Genomic DNA, 11,991 nt, shown 5'->3' with positions numbered 1-11,991 from the left:
AGGTATTCACTTCATTTAAAACACTTAAGTTGTGAAAATTCATTTTTCAATTTTAAACCAAGAGTTCCAAATGGTGAAGTTTAAATCATCAGTTCTTAAATTTTACGGGAGCCATCATGAGTTGGTTGACCAATTATTTACCGGCTTTGTAATATAATGAGCAACACGATAGGCGCCACGCGTGGAGCAGGATTTGCTTACCCTTCCGAATCATCTAAAATCATTTTCAGTTTTTAGTTGGTTGGGTGTTGTTGTTGTATACCTGGGTTTTTTTTTACATTTTTGCCTAATGTGTCTTTTTCGTTCACGCATCGTTATCAATATCATGGAATTTGACAAGACTGTCATACAAGTGAGAGGTTCAGCTCTTTAAACCAGGTTCATTCCATCATTTTTTTTACACAAGTCAGGAATATGACAAATGTTGTCCATTCGATTGATGTGTTTAATCATTTGGTTTTGCGATTTGGTTAAGGACTTAATTTCCGTTTTGAATTTTCCTTGGAGTTAAGTATTTTTGTAATTTTATTTTTTGTAAGAAGGCTTTTAAAATGTGGGGAAAAAAATTGTTTAAGAAGATGTGGTACGAGTGCCAATGAGACAACTCTCCATATAAATTACAAATTATAAAAGTAAACCATTCTAGTAGTGATTTGACCGAAATGAACGGTAGGATAGAAAAATAAGCCTGCGTCATTTAAGACTCGTCAATTATACTAGATTCAAATCCTACCACTGGCCTGGTGAATAATAAAGCCCTCAAAAGGATTGTCATGAGTCAAGCATATTTTTTATTAAAATAATAATGTTCTATAAGCAGATAAAATAATTTCATGTTTGAAGCGGTGCAAATTTTTTAATTCAATTTTACTTTTATCAAAAAAGGACCGGAAGAGTAAGGGTGGTCAGCGGCCAGAATTGTTTTCCATAGGTTAAATGGTTAAATTGTTATGTGCATTTAATCGTTCATTAAAACGTTTCTATGATTCATTTAAGGTGATTCTAATTTCTTTGCGAGGAACCAAAAACGGAGACACCAGAAAATTATTAAGAACTCGTAACTTGAAAACTATTACGATGCAACTTAAGGGAGAAATAAGAGCGATCTACGAACAAACGGCGGGAGCTTTGATTTACACTCTTAGAACTATCTTATCTTCCCCTTAATTCAATACTTTCGACCTCTCTTAATAAAATTTCTTGTTACCGGCCCCTGCTCGTGCATTTTTCATTGTTATTCAACGCAAAATTATTATCTAGGACACCTGGGACGATCTCATTTCACAAAGGATTTCTATTGTCTACTTATTGTACCTCGAACTTATTTACCCGGTGTAGGTCTTTAAGTTGAGGTTCAATTTACTTAAAGTTAATCGGACATGACTAATTAAATACGCCCTCTTAAAATCAGGGGGTCCGAAATAGGATCGAGAAAAAACACCCAGCAAAATACCTTAATTTACAATTAAGAATTTAAATGTGGTGAACCAACACCTGAGGTAGTAATTCTGCGGTAGGGTAATAGAGGGTGGATACCACACGGTATTCACAGTTGTCTTTCACTATAAAAGTAAATAAACGACATTAAAGACAACAACAAATTAAGAATTTGTTTGATTCAAAGTGCTTTTGGTCAATATTCAGGCGGTATTTGTGGAAATAATAACCTGTCCCGAACCGGGAGATGTTGGCTGCAATAGGAATTTATTTATAAAAAAGTCCATATCTCATTTACTTATAGTGGCCGTTATTGATTGTAAATTCATGACGTTTTGTTTATGACATTCGTCTATCGTGGAGAAAAAAGAGGGAAGGAGGGCTAATAGCTTAACTTACGAGTTCGATCATAATGGTTGAAATCTTTTCTATAACGGCTTACGTTTTACCTCTAGCGAACGCTCTGCCTTATTATGAAAAGTGCCACTCTAAATTTGTAAGCATTTCCTTCAGATCGATCCACTTTGAATCTAGTCAAGAATATGCATGACATATTTGCCACTGGACAAAAAGGAGCAATAAATTAATCAGCTTCATGTAGTGATGTATAACCATTTGTCCTCAGTTGATTATAGTCTCAAACAGTTTTCCAATTTTTATATATTTCATTATTATTTACATTTGAATTTTTATGCGTAAATCTTAGCATGTCTTCCATCATTTTTCTCTTTGCATTTAATCTTTTTTTAACATTAAAAAAACGTTGTCGACGTGCACAAAAGGGGTTACAATTGTATAATTTCCAGCAAAACTAATAGGAGAGGGACTAGAACAGAAAAACAATCTTCAATGAGCGGCAATAACTCATATATTGAAGCGTACAATGACGGCTGTCTCGTCTAGGTGACAACATTTGCTGTTTCAAATTTATTTATATCTCAGACTGGTATAATAGTTGTCATAAAAGCAAAACAAAACAAAAATAACAAAAAATGGTTGACAAAAATTTATAAAAAGATTCAACTTATTTTGGGCGTTTCATTTTTTTATATTGTCTTTCTGATCGGTTTTGTTCTATTTGTTTTTTTCATCTACTATTGTTCTAGCAAAAGTCACAAAAAATGCTGTTGAAATCAGCCATGCGACTTATTTGAAAAGATTTAGCTGACCTTTCTTGTTGTTTACACATTTCAATCATTCAACTCGTGCGTAGATCGTCTTTCCCTCGACTGTTTTTTAAAGGTAAAGATAGCGTTAAATTCTCACTGCACAAGGCATCGGGGGCCTGTTTATCGAAGCTCTCTTAGGATTAAGACGTGTCCTAAGACCAACTTAGGACACATCTTAGTCCTAAATGAGTTTATCAAACATGTCGCAACTTAGGAAAATCCCAGGAATTGTCTTAACTTTAGGATACCAATTTAGGTGTCTTAAGATGGTCTTAGGATGATCCTAACTTTAGGATACATTCGAAGTTCGTCTTTTGTTCATTTTCACGCGTATTATTTTTAAAGCAGTTGTAAACATAGTTGGAATTCTCCGTAATCATATGAATAATGCACGAGATTTGCGTTTGCACTGTTACAGAATGAAAATGTGACACTCCGAATTTAACTCACTAAAAAACATGTTGTGATTTTTACGTATTATATATCTTGTTTACAGTTAGTTTGTTATTTTTTTTATTTTTGTGTCATGTTTTGTTTCATTCAGTTTAAATGTACAATTAGTTTACAAAAAGTATTTATTTTCTTTAATTTAAAAATACATATTAGTTATTAGATTCTAACTAATCATATTTGAAATAAAAATATTAATAAAATATATGATATCATAATTTTTTTCTTCATATTCGGTTTGTATTTTCTTTTTCACTAATACTTAGGACATCAGTTAGAACGTCCTAGCTAAGATATTCCTAAGATAGCTTCGATGTGCATGCTGAGACGTGTCGTAAGTCGGTCCTAACTTTATCCTAACTTCTGTCCTAAGAAATTCTTAGGACCGATCTTAGGACATTTTCGATAAACAGGCCCCGGATATACATTCCTATATCATATTTTGATCGGACAAAGCTGCGTATTTATATAACCAAAAGGCCAAACGAACGCACCCATTTAGCAAGGGTATACTGCGGGACGGGAGAGGTCCAGAGATGTCAATATTTCTATACCCAAGCGAATCTTTGGTTTTGAATAAAAGGAGATAAAGGTATACATTAATGCGACAGCAACCCAAAGACACAGATAAATAAAAATATTTAGAATTAACATTCGGTCTTTTTATTTATAGAAAGATGGGTATACAGAATAATAAGCTCAAAACCGACCCATGAATAAATAATAGTTATACGGAGTTAATTCAACAATTATATTTACCGTCAATATTATATATCCGAAAAGGCACATTTGATTTAATTATATTATCGTCAAAGATATCCCAACAATCACAAGTGTTTGGTTGAAAAATTTCACCTGCCATATTTTAATTTTGATTCGTGAAAATTTAAGAAAATGGAATGTAAACCAGTAAAAGAAAAAGTTTTAAACCCTTCACTGTATAATAAAACGGTAAAATATATAATGATAATGGATGACGCCAGCGGCAAATAAAATTAATATTCAGGACGATTACATGTAAATATAATAAGAGTATTAACCCCGTTTTTTTACTAGACTGACAAGCTGAGTCGGTTTTTTTTATTGTGTAAGTTCACAAGATATTAGTTCGCAGGAAGAAAAGTCACCCGACCCGAACACATTTCCGACTCTGAGCCGGCCAGTCTGTGCTCTCAGTCAATGAATCGATTCCATGTGTTTAGCGTTGAATATACAATACCAATTTAATTAACGTTTTTGTTTGAGCCGTTCGGGATTCGAACAAATGACCTCCCGCTCTCGAGCCGAACGCCCCCACACGAGACCAACCAAGAGTGCGGTAGGGATCGGTAGTACAGAATATCATACCAAAAACTAAAGTACAATACACAATACAGTTTCACAGAATTCTCACAGTTACTAAAGCTAGCCAAAAGTATCTAACCTAAATTGGATTGAAATGATATTTTAAACTACACGTAAACATGGATGATCGACTTCAGGGGGGGTTTTATGGATCAACGCTCTCGGCAAATTAAAAACTCTTGCACCTTTTATTCGAGTGGTCCGAATATTGCCAGCTGTTTCAAGTCTAAATTTCTGTCCTTATTCAATATACATGTACCCTCATTTTCCAGAGGTAATTTAAAGTTTCACGTCCATCCTCACTGTCGACCTCCTATTGTACGACCTATCTATTGTATTTAAAATGTATGTGTTATAGTCATAAACATGCATGAAATATTTGCTACTGGACGGAAAGCAAACAACAATCAATCAACTTATTATAATTGATGTTCAAAACAAACGTAGTGAGAACTTCCTGAGGATAAAACGCAGTAAAGACCTAATAAGAACGTACTGAGAACGGCTTGGTCGTAGTAAGGACGTAGAGGACACTAGTTATGAACCGTATGGACGTAGTACGGACGTGATAAATTTGAAAGCCGTCTTCACTGCGTTTTTACTACGTTCTTGGAGATTGCACCAGGACCTTACTACGACTGCTCTACGTCTTTACTACGATCTTTTAGAACTTGGTGATTTAGGGAAGTTTTCAACACGACCTCGCGAAGACTATTCTACGTTCTTATTACGTTTCTTAAGACCTTAGTACGTTCTTTGTACGACCTATCGGTATGCAGTACGTCTTTACCACGTCTGCGGTGCGTTTGCAGCAGGTTTGCATCGGATCTCTGTTACCCGTGTTGAATATGGTATATATAGGTGTTTTTTTTAAGACGGAATCATTTGTAATTGTACTGTTGAACGATGGAACAAGATTTACTTCTACTTCATACATCATTACAAGGACAACAAGCTCTTCTTGATGCTCAAGTTGCGCTTTTCTGCTTCAGGATAAAAAGAAAACAAAGGAGACCCAGAACATGGTGGGTGCGTCCCTGGCTTACTCAGGAAAGAAGGCTTATGTTTGGCCACTATGATAGACTGATGCAGGAGTTGAGAATGGAGGATCAACAGTCGTTTTTCAACTTTCTGAGAATGCCGCCCGAGATGTTCGACGAAATATTGAATAGAGTAGGTCCCAGAATTCAAAGGAGAGATACCCGGCTTAGAAAAGCATTGGAACCAGGCCTGAAGCTCGCTGTCACTATACGACACTTATCTTCTGGGGATAAATATCCAACTCTACAATACGACTTTAGAGTTGCCCGAAATACAATTTCTATGTTTGTTCCCGAAGTCTGCCAAGCCATTGTAGACGAATATAAAGTCGAAGCAATTTCTTGTCCCACCACACAGCGCGAATGGCGTGATATTGCTGAAGAGTTCCAGCGAAAATGGAATGTTCCACATGCCTGTGGTGCTCTCCATGGCAAACATATAGCCATTAGATGTCCTTCAAATACAGGATCACTCTTTCATAATTACATGGGATTTTTCTCAGTGGTTCTCCTTGCATTAGTTGACGCGGATTACAAGTTTTTGTGGATTGACATTGGTGGTTGTGGATCAATGTCTGATGCTCAGATCTACAACAATTCTGAACTTAAAGAGTGCTTGGAAGAAGAAACGATTGGCTTTCCAGACCCGGATCCAATGCCGAACGATGACAAAAATGTGCCATATTTCATTCTTGGAGATGACGCTTTTGGTTTGAGAACATATCTGATGAAGCCTTATTCTCAACGAGGCTTAACAGATGAACAATTGATAACTAATTACAGAATATCGAGAGGAAGACGTGTGGTTGAAAACGCATTTGGTATACTGGCCCAACGATGGCAATTATTACTTACCACCATGATGCAGCAGCCAAATGTAGTACGAAACATTGTCGAGTGTTGCGTTTGTCTGCACAATGTGATGAGACTACGATATCCAACACAACAGAACGCGCAACTTGACATGGAAAATGACCAGCATGACTTGATTCCGGGCTTATGGCGAGCGACCGCAAATATGTATGAAGTAAACATGGTAATTGGACCAAACAGAGACACCGTAGCTGCAAAGAAGCAAAGGGAATACCTTCGACTATATTTCAATAGTCAAGCTGGCTCAGTTCCTTGGCAAAACCGCATGATAAGTGCATAGTTGGTAACTGATGGAACAGTTTTGATTTATAAAGAATGTACACATGTATTACAAGGATATTTGAATTTTTGAATATATTATTATATTTATATATTTGGCTTTGTGTTACTTGTCCTGCAGGACCTTGTCTAAAACAAAACTCGTATTCCAGAATTACAACTTGGCTTATCCTACCTTAAACGATCATTTTTAACTCTTCTGATTTTTTCTTGTGGATAGAGTGTGGTCTCTCTGACACTTACCCCATATCTGTTCTTTTTCATATTTGGTAGATTTTCTGTCAACTGACGCTTCGTCTTAATTTCTGTCAAGGATACATTTAAATCTTTGAAACTTATACATGTATCGGTACAGGTAAAAAGTTTACGAGATCGAAATACTGAATTTTAGATGAAAAAGAAAACTTATACATAGGATTGTTATCATAGGAAGTGAATCAGCACTTTCCGTAATATTGTAGTTTAAGAATCAAATTTATTAGCCTGCTAACAGTTAACAGCAGGATGGATTTGCATGATTGTTTATTGTGCGAGAATCTCATAAAACTTTCAAGGTTTATTTTGAAGCCTATTTTAGGTCACAATCAACAAGCACATTTGAATAAAAGTAGAAACTTAAGTTTGAAAAAAGTTTTCTGGGTGAAAGCACATACAAAAAACATTTAACAATAACGACCCTCATTTTAGCTAGATGAACTGTAAATGTTTGATAAATCTGCATCTCAATCTCAAATGAGTGCCATCATTTATTTTTTCATAGGGTTGCCTCGTAAAAAAAAATATATCACGAGAGACACAATAGAGGTTTTTTCTCTGTGATGTATTGTTTTCTGGTTGTCTCGCTTGTGAGAAAATTTTGGATGCTAGAAGTTTTTCTGCTACGTACAGTTTTGGTCAAAATATTAAATTTTATTATCAATCAAGTGACAGCTTTCATCCGATAATATGTAAAAAAGTATCTAACAAGTGATTACATTTATTTCAAAAATGCTGTAGCCCTCGTGCACAAAACAGTTTATGATTAAAGTTACATTAGAATGACAGTCATACACAGAGTTTCTACAGGTTAAATCAGTTTAATTGTCATATTTGAAAAAAGACCAGTCCATGGTTATAAGCACATTCCGTACCTTGAACAAATAACTAAAGTACATAACATATGTGATACTAGCAACATTAAACACATACCACGCTATAAACAAGTAACATGAGCTCACAGCTGTGATTACAACCCAAAAAGTAAATTGGAACCAAAACTTCTTTCAACACAATACGTTGCACCATAAAAAAAAATCAGGTATTAGTAAGAAACTGTTCAGAGATGTCAGAGTCACTCATGTTGTACATTTGACAAACACTGCTCGACTCGCTAGACTTTGAAACCCCTCCTTGCAAAAAATTAGGATTCGATGTAGCGATCAAGGAGGATGTTCGTGGCGGTGGCAGTTGCGTCAAAGGTTGCAGCTGCGTCAGTGGTTGCTGTCTTTGATGAGGAAATTGTTGAGACACCCAGTTGGCATCCTGTGACTGCCAGACGGAAACACTATATGAAGGCTGACCTGGCCACTGCGACGGTTGAGGCTGCCACATAGCAGGACATCCCTGTGTCTGTCCCTGAAGAGACTGTTGTGGCTGTCTGGCAGTTACTCCTGACTCCTTTATTTTTTTCAACTTATCGTTCTCGCCAATATAACGATAAAGAGTTACAAAATGCTAGTTTCCTGCTGAAATTGTCTCCAAATATCCTTGTCGAAGTCATTAACGACAGACTTTATCCAGTCCACAAATGTATCTCGCTCTCTGTTAGAAGATGGCTTCATTCGTTCAAGAAGTTGATGATTAATGGCCATCATTTGTTGACTCCGTTCCTCAAGACCAGTCAGTAGAGACTCCTCTGTAAATTTATCTTTCTTGCTCTTGGAAGCTGCAACAGATTGGGGCATAGTTGTATCTGATGGCTTGAAGCTGCTTGTAGATGCAGAGTCGATAATTTCGTCTGCTATGTTTTCTGTATCATCACCGAACATGGGCGTACCTTCTAATTTCCGCTTCATCTATATAAAACACCAAACAGAGATTAAGTACACAAACAAATGAGAGGATATAACATATAACACGTTTCATTTATTTTGGACGTTTTAGAGCTTTTACACAAGGATTGTAATTAATCCAATGTTTAAGGCCTTGTGGATATCTCTAAAAAATTTCGGTTTGTCTCGTGGGTGTACGGTCTCTCTGACAATTATCCCCTATATTTTCATTTTCATATCTAGTTCAGTATTGAACATTTCATGTTCATTTGTCAACCACGGTAATAAAAGGACGTACACAAAGTGTACATGTATTCTCGCAATTCGAGAATATTGAGCAACATTACATATCAACTAAATTTTTTTGTACTTTACGTCTTAACCAATTCAACACATGCCCGTTGGCAATTTTGATGTAATTTGAAAAGAAATCGAGTTGTTTATTGACTATATTCGATTCGTTGTGAGACTTATAAATCTGTTACTGTGAAATTACTTTTATTCGTGGAAAACAATTTCAGTGGCTTGTTAAATATCATGGATTCGTGGGTTTTTTAATTTGTGGTTTCAAATAAATTTCAGTATTAGTCATCATCCTATGGAAAGAGCGAATCGAGAACGGTCATTTCTACTATATCATTAGTATTGCGACTCATCGAGGAGTCATTTCTACCATAAACACGCGAATCGAGACAGGTCATTTGTACTATAATCACAAATGATTATAGTAGAAATGACCTTTCTATATAAATTAACTATATCGCTAATTGTGTTTAAAGTAGAAATTAAATTTATCGATTCGCACTTTCCATAGGGTTGTCAGAGAAAATAAGAAATTCGTTTGGTAATGGATTTCGTGGTTTAAGCTAACTGCGGAATCAACGAAAATTGGTTCCCAATGAACAATAGCAGATCATGGTACTTTTACAGTATTTAAAGAGAGGGAAAAATTTGAAACAAAAACAAAAGAATATACCATAGTCGCAAGATGTACTGATAGTCAAGGAACAATAAATAAGACTTTTTGGGTTAATACGGGACCTACCATTCAACTTGCAAGGCAGTGTGGGACATTTTTTACGAAGAGCAAATTATTGTTTCCATAAACTTTACATTATGCTATAATGTGTAAATATTTATTTTTTTCTGTCTTTCTGAGCCAAACTTCTTCTAAAACTTCAGTATCAAATTATTTTTTAAGTAAAGACATTGTCTCTACCTTACCCGTTCAATGACTTTGATTGTCTTTGATATATATTATATTTCTCGTATACTTACGCTGACAATTGTTTTCTTCTGAACCTCATAGATATGTGGCCTCAAAAACTCAAAATTTCTTAGCACCCAGTCGTCTCTCTCAGTTATTTCACCATCACCGGAACCAGATCGTAACTTCTTGAGCTTTCCATATCTACTTCTCAAACTAGAATACCATATCTTCAAAACATCGACAGATTTTCCCATCTCAACTGCTTTATCCCGCCAAAGTTTTTCTTTTTTCGCCGTATCTTTATATAAATTTAACTTCTTATTATACAAAACTGGGTTGGCCTCTAACAACTCGATCATACTTTGCTCCTCTTCTGGTGAGAAATCAATAACTGGTTTCGATTTTTTACTTGCCTTAGGAACATCAGTACTAGCAAAGTCTGACTGAACTGACTGGGTATCATCTTCACTATGTCCCCCCTCTAAGTCATTTTGTGCATGAATTGTTGGTTCTTCCTCGGGTGTTGCTTCTTTTTCAGCAATTTCTCGCTGATTACATGCGGGTACTCCTACAAACTCCCGTTTTACTCTTTCTTCCGCGACCTCTAGCTGGCATGTTGCTGAATGAAATAAAAAATGTCCGTGAATTTTTCTGTTTTGTATGGAGTAGTTAAGACGTAACTAGAACCTACAGAGGTCGTTCTGCAAACTTTATGGACGTTGTAAGGACGTGGTAGGAACGTAGTGAAAACCTTATGGTCGTAGTAAGAACGTAGTGAACACCTGATGGTCGTAGTAAGAACGTAGTGAACACCTGATGGAAGTTATATAGACTTGACACGAACCTAATAAACACTTGTTGAACGTGGTGCGGTCTTTGTAAGGACGTAGAAGGGTCGTGTTAGAGACCGAATAACGGTATTATCAATCGAATTTCAGCAAGTTTCTACTACGTTTAAAAAAAAAATTAAGACGTAGTGGAAACTTCATGGACTTTGTCTCAGTGTGACGGGGTTTTTATTTCACGTCCTTCACGTCCATGAAGACCTTACCACGTCCATGCAAGTTCGCAGTACGACCATATAAGTTTGCACTGCGTTCGTACCACGACTTAGAAGTTCCCACTACGTTCGCCTACTTTTTCATAACGCACTGGGAACGTGATAGGAACTTGGTCTAGTGTGACGGGGGCATTACATGTAGCACACAAAGACAAGATCTTGTAAAATGCTATAATTTACAATTCCCATTTAAATAGGGGGTTGTTTTTTTTTAGGGGGGGGGGTGGTCTCTTCAGTTTATCACAAAAATGAATGCTTATTAAAAAAGTTTTAAATATTTTTTTACTATGGTTCTTATCTACTGTTTTAAAACGATTTATAACATTTTAATTTTTTTGCCAGGCAAGGATAAAACTAAGACAGATAAAAGTTTTTTCAGGTGTTTTTGCTTTATTTAGACATGAAAAGGGAATAACGGACGACTAAATTAAAGAGTTTGTTTTCATATAATGCATTGACCTTGCGAATGTATCTCGCCTCACAAGTTTTGATCGGGCCAGTGAAACCTAGTTTAATATTGAAGTTTGCATGCATAGTTTTTTATTTTAAAAAACACAAATAAAGCAAGATCTTTTTATTAATTGGACTGAATAGACAACACTTTTTTACATTCGCATGTAACGTAATGTAGGAAAATAACCAAATCAGATACAAAAGGAACGTTTACCGGATGAATATTGTGAAGGACCTTATGCATCTAGGTGTGTCCGATTAGAAGTTCTGAAACAAGCTGTATAAAAAACTAATTGTTGGAAGAGTTTAGTTACTGTTTTCTAAGGTCTGTTCTTTACGAATCTATTTCATGATTACTGACAGATCAAAAACATCAAGTATATATAGCATGAAGTTGGTGGGCATAATATTCATTGGTCAGTTATAAATGAGGTCTGTATGGGGTTTTGATTGCCTGATTTATTAAATAAGAAATCGTTTTTTTGAAAAGTTGGATAAAAAAATATAAATTTACCCCCTAATTTTGTAAAACTATCATTTAGTGTTATTTAGATGCTAATTTTTTTTATCATAAATAATAATTATATGATGTAATGCCATTAAATTGGTCCGTTTTCATTTCAATTAACTGTTAATTGTATATATC

The 11,991-nt window shown here is 35.5% G+C and overlaps 1 protein-coding gene across 1 annotated transcript; it reads left to right on the top strand.

Annotated features, from left to right (window-relative positions):
• The first annotated feature begins 5,306 nt into the window (after positions 1 to 5,306).
• LOC134723081 (putative nuclease HARBI1) lies at positions 5,307 to 6,593 on the top strand. Its single transcript, XM_063586752.1, has one exon. It carries the CDS (start codon positions 5,307 to 5,309, stop codon positions 6,591 to 6,593), a length of 1,287 nt encoding a protein of 428 aa, XP_063442822.1.
• The last annotated feature ends 5,398 nt before the right edge of the window (positions 6,594 to 11,991 follow it).

This window comes from Mytilus trossulus, chromosome 1, assembly GCF_036588685.1.
Source record: "Mytilus trossulus isolate FHL-02 chromosome 1, PNRI_Mtr1.1.1.hap1, whole genome shotgun sequence".
NCBI lineage: Eukaryota > Metazoa > Mollusca > Bivalvia > Mytilida > Mytilidae > Mytilus > Mytilus trossulus.
Note: the sequence above shows the minus strand (reverse complement) of the source record. Positions and strands in the feature narration are given on the sequence as shown.